Source organism: Castor canadensis, chromosome 1 (assembly GCF_047511655.1).
Source record: "Castor canadensis chromosome 1, mCasCan1.hap1v2, whole genome shotgun sequence".
Classification (NCBI taxonomy): domain Eukaryota; kingdom Metazoa; phylum Chordata; class Mammalia; order Rodentia; family Castoridae; genus Castor; species Castor canadensis.
The window spans coordinates 189,162,088-189,183,195 of record NC_133386.1 but is presented as its reverse complement, the minus strand read 5'-3'; the positions used below and the strand labels follow the sequence as shown (position 1 = coordinate 189,183,195).

The 21,108-nt window shown below is 31.7% G+C and overlaps 1 protein-coding gene and 1 pseudogene across 1 annotated transcript; both read right to left on the bottom strand.

Annotated features, from left to right (window-relative positions):
- Positions 1-6,467: 6,467 nt before the first annotated feature.
- Positions 6,468-7,674, bottom strand: LOC109676682 (olfactory receptor 4C46-like; annotated as a pseudogene).
- Positions 7,675-17,621: 9,947 nt separating this feature from the next.
- Positions 17,622-18,545, bottom strand: LOC141416271 (olfactory receptor 4C11-like). The gene is given in 1 exon segment (XM_074053325.1): positions 17,622-18,545. A coding segment is annotated over 1 exon segment (924 nt).
- Positions 18,546-21,108: the final 2,563 nt, after the last annotated feature.

Genomic DNA, 21,108 nt, shown 5'->3' with positions numbered 1-21,108 from the left:
AACATAACACTTTTGATTTTAACCTTGATCTCTTGACTAGAGTAATTATTACCTTATATCCCCTCTCTAGTTACTGTCTCCTCCATTATGTACTTCATTTTTTGGAAGGGTGATATTTCAGTGATGTGTTATTTAGTCACACAGATTGCTTACAATTTTGACCACTACAGGCTCATTCAATTGAATATGTTGCCATTGCATATATTTATTACTGTGTGTTTGTGTGTGTGTGTGTCATTTATCTCTTCCTTACTTTCGCTATCACAGGATGCTACATTTAGTCTTTTATGTTGTCAGACAAGATCTGAATCAGAATTCTTTAAAAAACTATCAATCATTTTATTGGGCAATGGTATTAAAATTGTTTGGACACTGAATGACTTTTAATTCTATCCTTAAATGTAACTTAATGTCCAAATTAATACTTTTAATTAAAATAATGAACCACCTCCTTCTTCAGACTCCAAAACAAATTAAGGATGAAGTTCTTTATCAAATCTGGTTCATTTTTCTAAATTGAGAAGGAGGAGATACCTATATGTTGCATGATTCATATTAAAAACATGTCTAGGCAAGGAAAGACGAAAAATGGCCAATGAAAATACTGTGCTGGTGAATTACACAGTGTTGAATGAACCTGAAACAAAGTGAAAACATACAGAGTCTGTGAGGTCAAAGATCCTCAATCCAGAAAAGTCAGACATTAATTTTGGAGCATTTAAAATTCTTCTTTGACTAAACCTCAAATACTTTTGGGAAGAAAAGAGGACAACTGAACACCCTACCTTTGATAAACTCCTACCAAATCTGGTGGTACTTGTATCAACTTTTTTACATTTTATACTTATAGAATATTAAACAGATTATTGAAACAGCCAGTGTGTCAGTACCGGACACCTGTGGAAGGACAGGTTATTCAGGAAACTTTCTAGGGATGCTTCTACCTAAACAGAGAATACAGAGATGAAAGAACTGCATAACAATTCTCAATGGAAATGGGCAATAGTAAGAACTGTTGACTGATGGGGATGTTAGACATAATGAAATAGAAATAATGTCTACTTGGGCTATTCCCAAACATTCTCCATGAAGGTTATGACGTACTTGATATAAAGTATGGAGACATTCCTCTTCCCTTATGGCAATTAGGAATAGAATAGTATGGGTCATGATAGACTTGCACCTATAGGAAACGTGTTAATTTTATGATGTTGCTTCATGCCAATATGTATACCCTTTTGTCTACTATTCATGTACAATATAAATTATTCATATAACACAAAATTTCAGTATAGGTACATATCTAAATCTCCTTATCCAAAATATATGATTAGATAAACATCTACATCTACATCTTCTACATATAAGGAACAAAAATGACATGTAGAAATCTAAATGAAATCCTAAATATGTATTTAATACAGTGAAAGGAATTGTTATAAGGGAAAGAATAGGAAGAGAGGAATCATAAGAAAGAGCTTTGTTTTGGCTTCCATCATTTACAGAACAAGAGGAATGAAAATATGAAACAGAGAATGATGATCCTTTCAACTAATGAAAGCCCCTCCATCTCCAGTAGAAGTGGACATTAATTTCTCATTATTTAATTTGCAGAAATAAGTATTTTTCATTTATTTGCTAGAGCCTTCACAATAAACACTTGGAACCATGCATTTAAGCAAGTGAACATTCAGTTTTTGGCAGTATGCTTTTACTTAAAGAACACTAACTTCCACAACTCATTCCAGAGCTGACTTGCCATCTTACTCAAATATCCAGAGCTCAATTTTGCCCTAAAAAATACCCATATACCTTCTACAGCAGAAGATAGTTTTATGGCTCTGTATAAGCCCATGTGAATATCGATCTACTAAAATACGTCTATAAATCTTTTTAAAAATATGTTATCCTATAACCACTTTCAAATATTGCCAGAACGTGTTTGAAAACCAGATCTTTCATCATCTAGGTTGACAGGAAATCATATTGCCCTCATAGAGACTACAAATAATATGTTTTGACTATCTAATCTTTGAGATTCAATTTTTTTGCATAAGTGGATATATGTGTGTAAAGTATACATTGTTGATAATGAAATGTTATTTTAAGCATAGTAGATTGAGCTCTTGAATTTAAACTTGCAACATAGTTTATACAAAATTCTATATATGTAATATTTCTACTGTATTTTAATGCTTTCATATAAGTATATGTCTTATTCATTCACCATGATGAAAGTTGAAGTTGCTTCCTATATTTTGTTAACCTAAATAGCTCTGTCATGACTGTGATTATGCCTCTGAACAGCTATATCTATTATTGGAAATGAAATCTCAGGATCAGTGTCTTCATGCAGTTATATTATAGGAATAAAATCACTCCCTGAACATTATAAACAATTGACAATTTCCATCAAAAATATTCAAAATGGACTATTTCTCAGTAATATTAGTTACGAGAGATTTGTTATTAGGAATGCTTTACTAATCTGATAAGTGTAATAGATTTCCAATGGGAATTTCGATTTGAATGTATGTAATTCTGAAAGAATTGATCATTGGTTATATGCTTATTCTTTTTAGTCAGAAGCATCACTTTTAAAAATCAGTTATTTGGTTAATCTGGAAAATCCAAATAGTTTCAATAAATTATGATTGTGTCTGGATTATGTGTTCTAAATAATTCACCATTTTGTCACATATCTCTTTGACTATGCTGTCCTTAAAATGTTAATATCATAAACTAAATAAAATTAATTTTATAGTTTTTAACAAACCCAAACAAATCTTTTTATATCTGTCATTTTTTACTTGAATTTAAGACAAGAATTACTCAAGAATATAGTTACAATTCCATTGAAAATTTCATATGTGACTGAATCATCTAGGGATCACTTTCAAAATCCCTGGTGTTTGCTCATAATCTGAATTTGAAAGAAGGTATTCATTTATGTATTCTTTTCACTTTACTCATTCCTATTAATCTCAATGATTCCTTATGGTGTAACAACTTCTGGAAGAACTAAAAAATATAACATTTAGAAGGTAAGTTTTTTAAAGGAAATATACAATGCAGGTAGATTAAATTGATTCTGATCTGAACAGAAATGACTATACTATTCACTGCTAAAAGTTATATTCATTATTTTTATCTGTCATTTATCTACCTACCTATCTATCTATCATCTATCCATATGTCTATCTATCTAATCTGTTCTATCTCTCCTTCTATATATATATATCAATCTGTCCTCTGTGTGTATAACTAGGTATTATTAAGGAAGGCAAGCTGAAATATTAGAACAGCTATCACTAGGATGTTCAAAATAGTTACTACACAATTATGTTATAATCCAACTGCCAGTTCAAATAATGTGAAATCATACTGATATATATCATACAGAAGTTTCCTCAATGTTTTCAATATGATACTCAAATATTAATAGGTTCTTGATTCCTTTGAAAAATTAATAAAGATTATAACACTCCTCTGGAAGAAAAAATTCTCAAATGGTTATATGTACATACACACAGAAAATGAGAGTTAATATTGTGAAGATATGCAAATTCTCTCCTCTTGTAGTGAATCAGAAAAGATCATGATAAATCAAACAACCCACAATCTAAATAATTTAAGATGATCATTTATATGTGTCAGATCCCTTCCCAGTGTTATTCATGGTAGTGTGGTAATATTTAAAGTTACAAAATCACCTACTTCTGGTTGGGGAACTAATTTGCTTAGTTATAAAAGTTGATCTCAGGTGTTTGCTTTGTTTGCTTCTTTACAAATTTGGATCATGTTTGTGCCTATCATACAGCACAGAGAAGAAGGCCCAGCAACTAGTAATGTGAATGCATTTTTAAATCAGAGTAAATAGTGTTACATTTCAAAAATAGTAGAGAATGCTTAATTTTAAATATTTACCAGGCAAATCCATTGTAACAGGGCATCGTTGGAATATGGAGAATAATATCATGCAAACACGTAATATTCTAATATTCTTATTTCAGAAAGAGAGCAAATAAAAAGAACATATTCTTGCATATTGTAAGAACATTATAACAGGCAGTTATTTAAAGATATTGAGGAATGTCTTGAAGGTAAAGCAGCTGGAAATGGGAACCCCTCCCTGGGGGCAGGAGAGTGCAAGATCTGTTTAGATGCTCAATATGTGTGTAATCTAATCTTTGTATTCCACATTACTGTCATCATGAGAAGCCCAGAAGATGAATTTATGAATGTTCAATATGTGCCATTACCTCTTGATTTTAATAGGCTTTGATGAGGATGTGTTCATTTTGGAATTATGCTTTTTCTTAGATGGATGGCTTTGTAGATGACACCATAGATTATAATTATAAGATAAAAATAATGTTTTAAATGTAGACCCAGGTCTCTTCTAGTTTGAAATCCTTATCCAAGATCAACAGATACAATGAGATTTTACTTTTTATCTTTGGTCCACAAAATATGTAACTTCCTCAGGTACTTTCCTAAGAAGTGTTTTCATTTGGAAGAAGGCACGTTCAAGTCTACTGAGACTAAAATTTACCAAGAGAGACAAAATATGTTTATATTGTATTTATTATACCATAATATTTGTTTTACTCAATTCAAAACATTCAAGACAGTTTTGTGGTGTTATGAATAGAATGTGGATGGAAAAGAATGGGTTATGTGAATCTTCTATGTGTAATTACATAATTTTTCAGTTTATATTTTCACTTGCATGGAGCTTCCCTTCAAGTACCATCTTGATAAGAATGTTTTGAGTAAAGGTTTTGTTATTAAAAATAAGCTCAATGCTTCTTTCAATTACCTTTGTTAAATCTTTGTTAAATAAGGAATATTTCAGTTTTCAAAAAATCGTAAACTTTGACAGGAATGAAATCAAATTCAATGAAGTCATTTATTGATGATGATTCAGCTTCTAAAACAACATCTATTTTTCATTTCTGTTTTGATGCGTTCCATTAAAGCTGGGTTTGGGGAATAACAATAATGATCTAGTCTTCTACCAATTGTATGGTGTCAATTGTCAAACATGTCCACCTAGGATTGTTTAAGTTAAAAAGTTGAATCCTATACCTGGGCTCCAGTGGCTCAAGCCTGCAATCTTCACTACACTGGAGGCAGAGATCAGGAGGATCACAGTTCAAAGCCTGCCCTGAGCAAATAGTTGAAAAAAATCCACTTAAAAAAAGGGCTGAATGTGGTAAGAGCTCCTACCAAACAAGTGTGACTCCCTGAATTCAAACCTCAGGGCTAACAAAATGAAAGTTGAATCCTAAAGCATAAATTCTAAGTAATGTCACTCCCCACTTAATCTAGAAATGTATGCCAAGAACTTTCGAATTATGTGTGTTAGCTTTCAGAAAATGGAGAAAGAAAAATGGAAATGGATTCACTTGAAATATTATAAAGTATCAAAGAACATTCATATAGTCCTTAGTGTATGTCAAGTACTCAATTTAAGGATGTGAGAATTTTTAAAAATTTAAACAACCAAATGTTTCTCTTTCCTCTTTTCAGCTGGCATATTTGTGAGAAAGTATGCAGAGAATTGAAACATTATAAAGCTATAAATAATATACATTTGCATAAATAAATTTAATTCACATGCTGTATAACATATGAAAGCATTTCATGTAATTAACATTGCATTTTCATTATGAAATTCTAAGGAGAATCAGCTGTATCCTGCATAGTAAATACTACATTATTCAACTGTGGGCTACAGGGCCTTTGGAAATGAAGAATATTGAAGGAAATAATAGTACAGACTCATATTACTGAATTTTACATAGATTATAAGGGATAATTGATCAGAATCATATCACCATTAAACAAGGATTGTACTTGAGGAATTTTATATGAATATATCACCCTTTCAACCTTATTTTTGACTTGTGAGAGCCATTTAAACCATGAAAAACAAATTTGAAAATAAACAGGGGGCCTGGCACCCATAAATTTGCTGTGTTCACTCTCCCTTGTTGGTGGGACTGAGTAGTGGAAGAAATGTAACTGCACTGGAAACTCTAAATGCAAACTGAGACTTGAACTAGTAGGGGTCAAGTGGCAAAGCTCAAATTCCAAAGCAACAGTAGGTGTAGTTATCATAATGAATAACAGAATCAAAGCAGAAAGAAGTAAATTCTGCCTTGAAGAGACCTCTTGCTAGGTAGTTTATTACAATGTTCCTAGAAGGGAACAATATTGGCAAAAGGGTACTGAGTAAAAGATAGAAGCAAGAAATTTGGGTGCAATATAGCACAGTAGTGTGACTACCAATTAACATTTTCTAGGTTTTCTACCAATTTTGTCACCCATCTCTACTACCCTCAAAGCAGAATTTACAAATAACAGTATTTTCTTAACACTGTAAGAAATCCTTGCTGAAATCTTCCAAAACATCCCTTTGATCTTTTTCTCAGATAAATCCATGTTGGTGTGATGCACATTTATTTGTCAGCTGAGAAAACTTTCTTACTAAATATTTTCTTAATGGCATTTTTCATTTGATTATTTCTCAACATGTGTATTAAGGGATTTAACATGGGCGTTATCATCGTGTAAAATAGAGCAACTGCTTTATCAATGGAAAATGTAACTGCAGGTCTCATGTACACAAATATGCTGGGCACAAAGAATGAGACAACCACTGTGATATGGAAGACACAGGTGGATAGTACTTTACTACATAGGAAATCAGCAGAAATAAGAAGTTTAACAGACAGATGATCCACTGTTGGCAGCAAAAAAAGAACCCCAAAATGTGGGTATCAGTGCAGGCAAGATTGAGCAAAGGGTTCAGATCACACAAAAAGTAATCTATGACATTCAGGTCACAGAAGGGTAACCAGAAGATGAACAGGATCTGTATGGTTCCATGAAGAAAACCTCCCATCCATGACACTCCCATTAGCAGATTATATACTTGCAGTTTAAGGATGATTGTATAGTGCAGGGGCTTGCAAATAGCCATATATCAGTCATAGGCCATTGCTGTAAGCAAGATAACCTCAGCACCACTGAAGAAATGTTCCCCTAAAGGTTAGATCAAAAAGAATTAACCTAGAAGGTAACACCCACACACAGGAAATCAATGTGAGTCAATGCCCTGTATAGCTATCCTTATCTCAACCAGCAAAAACCCTTGTTCCTTCCTATTATTTCTTATACTCTCTCTACAACAAAATTAGAAATAAGGGCAAAATAGTTTCTTCTGGGTATTGAGGGGGTGGGGGCAGAGGAAGGGGGTGGAGTGGGTAGTAAGGGAGGGGGTGGGGGCAGGGGGGAGAAATGAACCAAGCCTTGTATGCACATATGAATAATAAAAGAAAAAGAAAAAAAAAAGAAATGTTCCCCTAAAACTTGGGTCATACATCCATTGAAGAGGATGGTCTTCTTTTCATAGAGTATATCTACAATCAGTTTAGGGGTGTTGACAGAGGAATAACAGGTATCAATAAAGGAGAGATAGGCCAGGAAATAGTACATAGGGGACCCCAACAATGGGCTGTCAGTGATTGTGACAAAGATGTGCACATTTCCTGTCATAGAGATGATGTAGATCACCAAAAACACAGCAAATATGATTTTCTGCATCTTTGGATTCTCTGTAAACCCCAAAAGAACAAACTCTGCCATGTTGTTCCTATTCTCCATTAACTTCATTTGAAAGTTAATTACATCAAAAAATTAATACAATGTTAAATTTACTTGATGTATGTTTTATAATAAATAATAATGTCTAGATTCCATTCAGGTATGAAATCATGAGAATTTTTGATAAGGTTAAAGTACTTCTGATGTTTTAAGAATTTCTCAGACTGCATCTTGTTTGAAGATTCTCTAGAGTAAGAAATATTGTGCACACAAAAGGCAGGAGGTCAACTGAGTACACTTAATTGTGTGACATGCTATAAAGCCTAAACAGAGTCATAGATTGCACACATGTGGCAACTCCCATAAAGGAGGTAGATGGGTATAATTACCATTAGTGTAAAACTAAAGAATTTTGCACTTTATTCTTATGAAGTGGTGTTTATGAAAAAGTTTCAATTATGAGTGGGATGATGACAAGGAATATGAATGCAGGAGAATCTTGGACACTGTTACACTAAACAATGTTTTGTGCCTTAGATGAAACAGATTATGTTCAATAAGCACTAAAAGCTTGGGATAAGGAGCTCTGGTATTACGATATTTGTAATAGTTGATGTTAAATATGATAGGGTGATAGTGATGGAAATTAATGAAATGACACAAAAATTTTGATGAATGATTCATAATATGTGATGACTAAGTGTAATAAATTTGCCAAAAATAAATTTGCTCTATATTTGTTATGTACCAAATATTTTGCACATGTGCTGCTTTCAGTAGTTTTAATAACCTGTGTGGTTGATTTTATTTCATCCATTTTATGGATTAAGAGATTATCTCTAAGGCTAATGCTTATGATTATAAGAACAATGACAGTATTAAATGAGGCTGTTTAACACTTACTTTGTTCTACATGTTTTGCAGATGTTTGCTGATTAACCTATCAGACGGTTAAAATTAGCAATTTTATACCTGTTTTTTACACTTATTTTACTAGCAATGTAAGAGCAGACAAGTTAAAGTTCCTGGACCAGACAGGATGTGTACATGTGACAATAGGTAGAAAACAATATTTATATATTGTATATATTTGTATATTTATTATATATTCACATTTATTGTTATTTTATTCTGATTTATTTTTGTTCTTCAATTTTTAACAAATATTGTCCTTCAAATTCTTAGCCTTAACCTATATACTGACTTTGTCATGTTATCAGATTAAACTGATAATGTACATTTGACATGATCTTGATAATTTTATTTACTTTGATGCTACTTCAGATACCACTATATATGAGACAATTTAGCAACAGACAGAGACATGTAACAATACACTTTAATTCCCAAGTATTAAGAAAGTGAATATTGCTTCATTCTTTAAAGGACTCTTTCATCTTGCCTTGTACTTCAGATTAGTTGTCTCTTCTTCAAACAATGATAAATAATGGACTCATAAATTCTCCTGAAAACTAATGAAAATATCTGCAACCATGGAAAGCACACAAGTTTCAGAATCATATAGACAATAATATAAGTTGGTTCTTCCACTTATTACTATTCATATGTTGTACATATTTCTGGCATTTCACATACTTGCTTCATCATCTACTTACCAATTGAGAAAAAATAACCCATGGGTTGTTATGAAAATTGATTACTATATTGATATATCTACTATACTGCTGTAGACACATACAGATTTCATTAATTTTTATAATTGTGCATGCATTCAGTAGATAACAAGAATTCAGAGTTTGAGCAATAATATGGAAAACATTTAACTCTACAATAACTTCAGGAATAATCCTCTCCAATACCTACTTTTAAATAACCCAAAGACATATGTTATCCATAGCTATTGATCCTAAAAGAGTTTTCTATATTTGTGCTTGGCCTCAACAGCTGATGTTTTATGTTATTTAGATATTTGTGGGTTAATTGTACATTTACATCTTGTTTTCACTCTCATGAAATAAGTCTTGGTTTTAAATGGAGGTCTTTCAAGGCAAACTAATGATTCCTGATGTAAAAGATCTGGATTTTATGGATTGGTTAATCTCTGTGTGTCTAAAGTTGTCAAACATTAAGTTAGATTAAGATATTTACTATCTTGAGAAAAATTTAGGTGAAGTGAAGCACTTTATGTTTGTGTTAGACAATTTTTGAAAACAGGTTATGAAAAATAGCAAAATGTAATTACTATCACCACTGTTGAAAACCTTACCTTAGTACACTCAGGTGATCTTAGTGATCATTGGGGATATTCAGATCAATCCCACACTCACAGAGACCTCTCCTACTAAAAAATTTCCAATATAAAAGTTATGATGTACTTGAAAGGGGTATCTTCAGGTAAGTTGATATCAAATCAACAGATGATAAGGATGTTTCTTCATCACTGTAAATATTTCCTTCTCTCTTAAAGTCTAAAAATGTTTCCATAGAACACTTAGCTCTGTTCACTTGATACCCTTTGGAAAAAAAAATCCTTATTTTCTGACTCTGGTCCTATAGGGCAGGATGTAGAAATTTTAGAGAAAAAATGTCTACATAATTCACTTCATTCATAATGATGCTTGCTCTGATTAAGCGAACTATAACAAAATAGCATTTTCGTCTTGAACTATAAGGATGTTTAAAGAGATTGCCATACAATTCAGGAATCTATATTGTAGCTGTATGTTCTCTCCCAGGAATTCATTATCTCTTTCAATGTAAAAACCTTGTCTCAGAGCGAGTAATATGGAGAGACATGTTTGAAAATCACTAAGTCTTGAATATGGATTGTATTCTTTGTGGTTACATTGTAAGTATAGGATATTCCTTTTCTCTAGCTGAACCTGGATTGTTAAGAATATTCAATGACATGTGAATGATGAAGGAACAGTAAGGCAGTTTCCCTCATGATGTGATACCAAGAGAACTTCTTATCACCAGAATTAAGCTATTTCTCAAAACATAGAGTTCATGGCTTAGGAACTCATCCAGGGAAGGCATATGGTCAAAGACCACCATTTTAGTTTACTTTGCTTCAAAAGATGTTTTTCACAGTTCTCAGAGTGTTTGTAAAGTAACAAGAAACCCCAAATTCTCCATGTTATATTTATCTGTAGGATACCTAATCTGATCAGGATGGAATAGGACTAGGCTTTATTACAAATGTCAAAAGATATTTAAAACACAAGAAGAGGATTGCTTTCTTTCTAAAGCTCTCACTTAGTATTTCCCATTTAGTAAGTCCAGGAGATGCATAGTGATAAATTGTGGTGGTTAAACTTATAATTTCAAATTTGTGCTTTTATGTAGCTTTTTTTGGGTCAGGTGCCTATAGCTAAAGCCTATATTCAGCTACTTGGGATACTAAGATAGAGAGTATCTTGGTTTGAGGGCATACCAGGCAAAATGTTTACAATACAGCATCTCAATCATAAACACAAATACTTTGAGGTAAAATACTGTACATATGAAATACATATAAATCAAGTTTGAAGATTAATGTACATTTGTGAACCTGTCACCAGTATTTATGCCATACACTTCTCTAATAACCCAGTCAATACTGTACAGAGGTGTCCTCTAGCTCTTGTTCATATTATTAATAAGAATGTCTAACTTAAGATCTAGTATCCAAAATAGTATTAATAACTATAAGCGCTTGGTGTGTAGATTTTAAGAATTTATTTGCTCTGTATTCAAAGTTTGAACACATTGATTAATACTCCCCTCTCACTTCCCCAATTTCATGACAACCACAATTGGGCTCTCTGAACAAGTCAGATTATTTCAGATTTACTCTATAATTACTAATATGTAGTATTTGTCCTTCTATGTCTTGCTTATTTTTCTTACTATTCTCTTATTCATACATGTTATTAATAGCTAGACATTCTTCTTCTAAAAGGCAGTATAATATTCCATTATGCATGAATAGCATTTACTTTGATTTGTCAGTGGGAATTAAGATATGTTCAATGTCTTGGTTACTGCGAAAAATAGGTAATAAGCATGAGAGTGTACATGACTTTGATATTCTGATTTCTATCTTTTTGGATATATATACAGAAATAGGATTGTTGGAACACCTATAGTTCTGATTTTGCAAATTTTGAAAGAACCTCTATACCATTTTCCATAAAGCCTGCATTGACTTCCATGCACACAAACAGTGGTCAGAGTGCTGTTTCCACCACATTGCCAATTTTGTTGTCAAGCTTTTAATCTCATACACATACTAACAGGTGTGAATTGATATCTCATGATTTTGATTTGCATTTTTTCCTTATGATTGTTGATTTGAGCATCTTTTTATATACCTGGTAGCTTTAAAATGTCTTCTTTGGAAAAATATTCAAGTTCTTGATACATTTTAAACCATAAAAATTATATATATTAATAGAGTATATCATGTTATGTTTTAGTAAATATATGTATGATGTTTATATAAGTCTAAATATATTTATCTCTTCAAGCATGTCTCATTTATATATGTGGATAATTTCAACATCCTTTCTTCTAGGTTTTGAAATTCACAGTATATTGTTATTTTCTGTAGTTACCTACTGTGCTGCAGCACAACCAAACTCTTTTGTTTGCCAATCTCGAAATATAACTAACTCAATACTCATTGGTCACTATTTCTCCTTTCTTGCTCACCATATATTCTCTCTGGCCTCTGAGAGTCTCCATTCTACTTTCAATTTCTATAACATCAACTTTTGAGAACAGCGAATTTGTATTAGATCGTGTGGTGTATATATTTCTGGGCCTGATTATTTTATTTAATGTAATGATCTTAAGTTCTATTCATGTTGTTGCAGATGACTACATTTCACTATTTCTATGGATGAGTAATATTCTAATGTGTCTATGTATCCCATTTTCTTCATTCATTCATCAGTGGATAGACATGCAGGTTGTTTCCATTTCTTGGCTACTGTGAATAGTACTGTAAATTAATATGAGATTGCAAATGTCAAGTCTAAAAATAGAGTTCATTTTTTTTCACAGTAGTGAGATTGATGGAACATTGTTTCGCTACAATTTGAGTCCTAGATTTTTGTGTTATATTTTAAAACTTTTTCAGTTTTGTGCCTATTTCTCATGATTACTTTGGGTATGCATCCTGTTTTATACTTCTATAAAATTTTAGTATTATATTACTGCAAATTTTATTGGAATTTTAATAAAGATCGCATTGAATAAGTGGGATGCTTTGGGTAGTTTAGACGCAATATTAATTCTTCTAATTCCTGGACACAGGATATCTTATAATTTATTTGTGTCTTATTTTTTCACTAATTTCTTACAGTTTGTAAGAAAAGACAAATTTATACAAAAGATTGTATAGATCTTTCACCTCTTGGCTAAATTTATGTGTCTCTTTTCTTTGAAGTTAGAAATATTTTTATGGCACTAAAATTCCCATAACATAAAAACAATGTCTTTAAGGGATACGATTGCTGGCATTCAGAACAGTGGCATTTGCCTGGTTATGTTGTTCTGGGGCCTCTGTTTACTCAAATATCCAATCTTTTTTATTATTCTATAAGACCATCTTGTAAGGTAGATTTTAACACTAGCCAAAAGGCCCACCATCTGGATAGCAGGACTTCTAGAGAAAGAGAACATGGAAACAGTGGGAAAAATTATCAAATAAATGATTCAAGAAGCAAGGGGTGGGCTGGGATGTAGCTCAGTGGTACAGCTCTTGCCTAGCATGCGTGAGGCCCTGGGTTCGATCCCAGCACCAAAAAGAAAAGACAAAAATAAAAAAGAAGCGAGGGGTGCTGGGGAGAGAGGGATGGGGTGGGGGGCAGAGGGAAGAAATGGCCCAAATAATGTATGTACATAGGGATAAATTAATAAAGAAAAGAAGACTAATTTACAAAATTGAGGGATACTATTTTCTAATTGACAAGGCACATTGTGCCTTTTTCACACTCTGTGCATAACTTGTTTTTATTCTTACTGATACTACTATAAATTAAAATTTATATTTCAATGATTTTGCATTTTCTAATCTCACTGAATTCATTTAGTAGTTGTAACAGTTTTTTGAAGTGTTTGGAATTTTGCATAGAGTATTTATATTATATATATGTATATATTACATGAATGTCTGTGATTATGTTCTTTACAAACAAGCAATTTGACTTCCTTCTTTCTCGTAGCTATTATTCCTTTTCCTTGCACTTGCTAGGAATGTGTTTAGTAGAAGTGATAATAGAAGGCCTTGCATTCTAATTGTTATTAGATGAAAATTACTAATTTTTCAACACTGAATGTGATGTTACATGTGACAGACATGTAAATGGATTTATTACATTTCCTACATTATTATTACATTCCTTCATTAATTGTGTGTTTTATCACAACATGAATTTAAGTATTGAGAAATGAATTTTCTGCATCGAGATAATTATATGATTTTTATCTTTCATTCTACTGACATGGTGTATCACATTTGTTGGTTTGTGTGTACTGAAACGTCTATGCATGCAGGATAAACCACACTTCACTTGTATGGATAACCAGTTAAAGTACTTTTATATTTCTTTTACTACTGCTTTGTTCATGGATTTGCATCTAAGTTCATCAGCAACATTTGCTTACATTTTTTATATTGTACTATTTCATAAGGGTTTGAATGAGTGTGACAAGTTTGAAGCTTTTATTTCTTTTACAGTTAATGGAAATGTTTGAGAAAGATTGAAAGAGACTGATGTTAATTTGTCTTTAAATATTACATAGTACTTACTTGTGAAGACATTTGGTCTGGGATTATCTTTGTTGTGAAGTTGTTGATTACTACTTAAATATCTGTACTTGGCATTAGATTGTTCAGTTTTTCTGTCTTTTCATTAATCAATCTGAATGGGATGAAAATTTCTAGGAGCTTATGTATACTTTTCAGCTTAAAGACCAAATTGGTAGCATATTATTGGTGATTATACACTTGATATTGATAAGGCTTTTGATCCTTTGCATTTCTGTGTTATCAGAGTATTGTCCACTTTTACATTTGTTACTATATTTGTTTGAGTGGTCTCTATTTTTTTCTTAGTTGACAGGTTTTAAATTTATATAATTTGTCTTTTCACTAAAATGATAAGATTCATTTGATGTCTTCTACAGTCTTTAATTTTTTCATTTCTTTTTATTTTAATCTTTTTAATTTCTTTCCTTTATCAGCTTATATTTATTTGGATCTTCACATATAAAATAGGTTGTTTAATTTCTGGGTGATGACAAAAATCTTTGCAAGCTGTTTTAAGAAAGGACAAATGAAAAAATGAACCAAAGATGTGTGAGAGAGAAAAAGAGAGAGAAGTTGACTAATGTATTTTATTAAACTTCATTTCTGTGCAATTGTAAATTACATACTCAGAATTTGAAATGACACTACCAATAAAGATATATGGTGTCTGAATAAGAAATATAGTTAATTCTTTGAACAGTATGTTTTATGATAAAAATACTACATGCTAATTTTTCAGGTTTTCTAATTTTTTATAAATATCCTCTTCTGTAATCTTCATGACAACTCAAACAAATTAAAAAAAATTTATTTTTGATTTATAAGTGTTTCCTAAATTTACAAGCCTGTAAAATTGATTGATTATTGCATTCTGATTCTAAAGCATAAAAATTATTTTTGTGGTTCTAGAGTTTGAAACTAGAGAACTATATATAGTTGACAAGAGCTTTACCACTGAGCTGTGCTTTTATCCTCTTAATCACCATATTCTACCATCCATGTTACAACTTGAATAATTGCAGCTCATGATCACTATACTTCTAAAGTTTCCCTTACATAATGTTTGAAATGATGTTTGATTTAAGGGTTAAAATGGGATATGACTTGAGAAAAATAAACTGGTTTGAAACATTAATTTTGCTATAGTAAAACAAACTTAAGGGATATACTTACTCCTCTCTCTTTAGATTTTGATCTAGAAAATTACAATTTTCACTAGAAATAACTAACTTTGTCCTGTTTTATTGAGATTCAAATATTATTTTAAAAGGAATGGGACACACTGTGCTCTACTTGTTCCTACAATGCCAGGATACTGAGAATTCCTTGTTTCTTTTTAAAGTTACTCATGTATGAGGGTAAATGTTCACTTCCAAACTATATGTGAAAGGATCTATTGCCACAGAATTGTAAAACTTTTTATCTCATTTTCCCAGGTTTAATTTAACTGCTAGTACTTGTAAAACTTAAAAATCCTCCATTTTTTTGTAAACCTAGCTTCTTATTCCATTTTCCAAACTTATTTTTTATTTAACTTTATCAAATTTCTTTTCTTTTGTACCTACTGCATTCAATTTTTCTTTTGAAATGTAAACCTTCAAAAGATTTCATAATACACCTGTCTGTGATCTTACATGCGTGTAGGTACCACAAAGAGAGATTAGACAAATATTTGATGGATTCATTTATCCATTGTCCACTAAATATATGAATCTCCTTATTCCTGACATGTCAACATTGGATACCTTTGTGAAAAATATTCCATATTTTGTCCCATAAAAGGAAAAGAAACAAGCTTACAAAACCTTGTTATTTTACTAAATTTGTTCAAAAACATCTTCAAAGAGAAATATTGTTTGAACTGTTGTTATTTTCCCACACATTAATTAGGAACAAGGTTAAAAATGAAATAGAGTCTTTTGAAAGTCACTAAAGATGACATCCAGATTAATGTAATGAAATTAAAATTTTATGATATGAACCATGGCTTATACAACTACGGTACATATACTAATTTGTTCTGTGAACTTTAGTCAGGAAAACTTATTAGCAATTCTAACTTATGAATCTATACAACCTCTTTATCATGACGACAAAAATAAGAGAAAATGTCTTGCTGATGCTGTGGCTGGTTCACTATAGTGCTACACAGTTGATATAATTGTATTTTCTGAATGATTGTGGATATTTCTTTTATTTCACTGATATTATCAATTTTAAAAGTAATGGATTACATTTATTAGGATGAAGGTGTGACTCAAGTAGGAGAGAACCTGTCTTGCAAGTGTGATATCCTGAGTTCAAACCCCAGTTCTTCTAAAATAAAAAACTACAACAATACCAAAACAAATACAATAAATCCTGTCATTTTGATGCTGAGCAAATTTCTGCTTGTCTGCTATTCATCCTAGAAAATATGTTATATGAAGAATATTTAAAGATTTTTAACTGAGTTTTATACCATCTAATTTTTTTAATCTTTAAAGTCACAGAGTTCTGTCATAGCTAACATCTAAATACTTCAGGGTATAGTAATAGTACATTTAAAAAAGCTCATAAATAATATGAATGTTATATTAGGGCCAATGGAACCAATGTGAAAATATATTGAAAATATTATAGGATGAGAAAAGCCCCTTTTAAAGAAGCATGGAGCTATTCAAATACATACATACCATGAAATGAAATGTGTTAACCTGATACACTGACTACTTTGCCATATAAATGATCAGAAGAAAATTCAATACTTTGTTAGAAATGTATAATAGAAGGAATTAAATACAGGAACAATGCTGTATCTTTGGATACTCTCAATTGTGAACATTTGTTATTGCATGTTTTTCTCATACACAATCTGATAGATACACAAATGTGACACATAGGTTATATGGACAAATGCTAGAATTGAGCTCTCAAGAAAATAAACCACCAAAGTTACGATTTCAAGGTTGGTACCAGCCTGCAGACAGAAGCACCATGAAATAGAAAAGAAAGCAAATACTTTAGAGTTCAAAAGGCTATTTAGGCTTAGACATTGGAAATGGTATGGATGGAAGGAAGAAGAATCTGAAATTGAAAGACTATTGGCACACACGTTTTGAATTAATCTACACTCTATTTAGGTATAACAGAAAACACCGTGCCTTGGAATATCACCTATCAACTAGAAAAATTAAAGTTTGGAAACTTATATATGTTACTACATTACATCCAAACATTCAGACATGGTTATACTTGATATCTATACTTATACAGTCATGATTTTACCATGCCATAACTTTCTCATGGCATTTTTCACTTCAACATTCCTCAGTGTGTAAATAAGGGGGTTGAGAAATGGTGTTCCAATGGTATAAAATACTGCCACCATCTTGTCCATGGGGAAAGTGGTTGGGGGACGTGTATACATGAATATACATGGGCCAAAGAATAAGACAACTACAGTGATGTGAGAAGTACAGGTGGAGAGAGCTTTTTTCCTCCCTTCTGCACTGTGGTTTCACGGTGAATGTAACATGACAATGTATGATATCATTAAAATCATGAAACTGCTCGAGCAAATAGCCCCACTGTTAGACACCAACAGTAAGTTGATTACATATGTGTCCATGCAAGCAAGTTTCAGCAAAGGTGGTAAATCACAGCAGTAATGGTCAATCAAATTTGGTCCACAGAAGAGCAATCTCAAGGCCAGGAACATCTGAGCAATGGAATGTATAAAAGACCCTATCCAAGCAAGAACAATCAACATGTGACAGACTTGCAGCCTCATAATGGTTGGGTAGTGCAAGGGCTTACAGATGGCCACACAGCGATCAATAGCCATGAGGATGAGGACAAATATCTCCATGCAGCCAAATAAATGTAGTGCAAAGACCTGTGTCATACATTCATTGTAGGAAATCACTTTTTTTGTGGAGAGGGCATCCACAATAAGTCTAGGGGCAGTAGTTGTTGAAAAACAGGAATCAGCAAAGGACAAATAAAATAGGAAAAAGTACATGGGGCTTCCAAGTGTCTTGCTGGACTTGATGGTCACAGTAATGAGTATATTCCCCACTAATGTTCCCACATAGAGTACAAAGAAAATGAAAACCACTAATTTCTGCCTCAAAGGATTCTGTGTCAATCCGAGCAATATAAACTCAGTTGCACTGTTATTTTTCTGCATTGCTTCAGTTAATGTGGGGAAATCATAGGTTAGAAACAATCTGCATAAGAGAGAAGAAAAAAATTATAAAATGAATACTAAATTTTTATGCTGAGTATCTATTCTCATTCATTAAACTTATTTTATCTTTCCTATGAATTGTCCCTTACATTCTTGTATTTTCTTCTTAAAAGTCAATTTAATAATTATCTAATTGAGTTATCAAATTTCACATGTAAATAATGAAAGCACAAGTGATTATTCAAGTAAAGAAAACAATAATTTAGGGAATTTGTCATGAGTAGAACAATTTCACAGCTCAATATTATTTTCCAGTTTGATATAAGGATTTATTTCTATGTGTCTCACATTGAAATCATCACATTATCATTTACATTATATTTTTGCCTCAATATACTTTTATGGTACTTGAACCACATAGTCTCATTATAAAGTACCTAATTATTAATAGTTTGATCATCCTACCATTGATTGTTTAAACACCTGAGGTTGCCTTTCTTCAGAAAATCTAGGTGTACAGAGACACATAGAGTGAGTGAGAACAAGAGTAGGAGAAAGAGAAAAAATAAACATACTTATAATTTTTATAGTTATGAACAATCCAACTTATCCAGTCTAGAATGAGAATTAATTTAATTTCCTTCCTTGGCTAATTTTAATTCTTTTAAATTTAACTCATAAGACCTTATGGTTCTGAGTCCGTTAACAACTTCCCATACAATATATGGAGAAACAGAATCTACTATAAAGAGGAAGAACAACTGACATAACTCATAACATTCCACATATCAAATCACTTAGATTAATGTACTTTATGAAGAATAAATTTCTCTTTCATTAATTACATATAAAATTTGGTATCTGTATTAGAAAATTGTTAAATTTATTTTACACAAAGGAATTATAAGTGATAACTCATTGGAAAGCTAAAGTTTAATGACTGAAAATATATATCAAGCTAGTATTTATAACACTCTTTAAGTTCAAGTTTACATTAAAAATCAGAAATTTAGAAAATGACTACTTGATACTTTAGTCACAGTTGAAACTTTAAATGAACATTTTGCTGTGTGTATTCGTGAGTATCTTATATACTGACTTTAAGTTAGATATATAAAAGAGAATTAATAATTATTTGGATTGTTACAACAAATTTCATTTTATTTATTTTAAAGCATATATGTTCTAAATAATATCACAGTTGAAAACAAAATATGTAAGTCAACGGGTAAAATGTCTTTATAACATTTCAGACCATAGCACGATTTATTCAAATATAAATGGATTTCACAGACTGCCAAAAATAATGCAAAATTGTGAAGTAGTAATTTTAAAAGGGATCCTTCCTCTTATTAAAAATAATAGCCATGTGGAAAAGTGGCCGGTTTCATTCATAATAACATAAACTCAGATCAAAATTCTGGTTAGGTGCCTGCAGAGTGTCTCAAATGACGTGCTAAGCTTCAACCCTAATACTGCCAAAAAAAAATAAAAGGGAAAAAGAAATTTCTGTTAACACCTACAAGGTTAGTAAAGCAATCCTTTCCTAAGTGTCTTTTAACAAAAGATGCTGACAAATTTAGGAAAAGCAGTCAATTTCACATTTTTTGGTGGAGTTCAGGTTCTTGCCCTCTCTAAGAGAGTGATTTCAAAACCCATAATAGAACAACTACGTTCATACAATGAAATCCAGAGATCTCATTTCCCAGAGATACAGCCACCACAGGCACAAAGACAATGGGCACATTCCATTCACTGGTGATGAAAGATAGTGAGAAACTTCAACTTTTATCACAGTAAATGAATAAATCAAGGCAGTATTATGAAAGCAATAAGTAATTTGATGCAGCTATATCACATATACTATGTATAGCTGATTCTACAGATGTTGCAAATTTAACTTCAAGACTGCAATATACTAAGTATGCTTAGTATGACAGCATTTTCACTTCAAAAAGTATACATTACACATAAAAATGTAATCAGATGAAGGATTTTTATTTAGAAGACAAAATTTGTTTACAAAAACATAATATTTGTAGGTTTTAAGAGGTCAAATTGCTTTCTTGGCATTCTAGATGGGAGATCTGTTTTGAGGTATGTATTTTCCAAAATGTAAAATTGTATTTTAATGATCATGTATTAAAAATAAAGCTTTAAAAAGCCTTACCTTGGGATATAGTAATTCACATCACCATGTCAGTGAGCTATCACAGCTCACTTCTGCTGCAGACAGGAATCATGGTCATATTCTCCTGGCAACATTAAGCTCCAGAGGCTTGAGTAAGATGGTGAGTCAGATGTAGAGGCAGCAGCAAAACTCAGTGTTCTTTAAAAACATATACACCACCACGATGCCAATAGCTACAGAGTCATTTGCTTTATTGGATGTTTTCCAAATTTTTTTTTTGTGAAGACTCCTTAGCAAACAAATGCAAAATATTTTAGGATTCATAGGTTAAGTATAAAAATGTTCAGTATCTTTATCTACATCTATATTTTTATGGATAGGTGTATACAGACAGATTGACAGACTGTCTATACACTATTGTACACATAAATT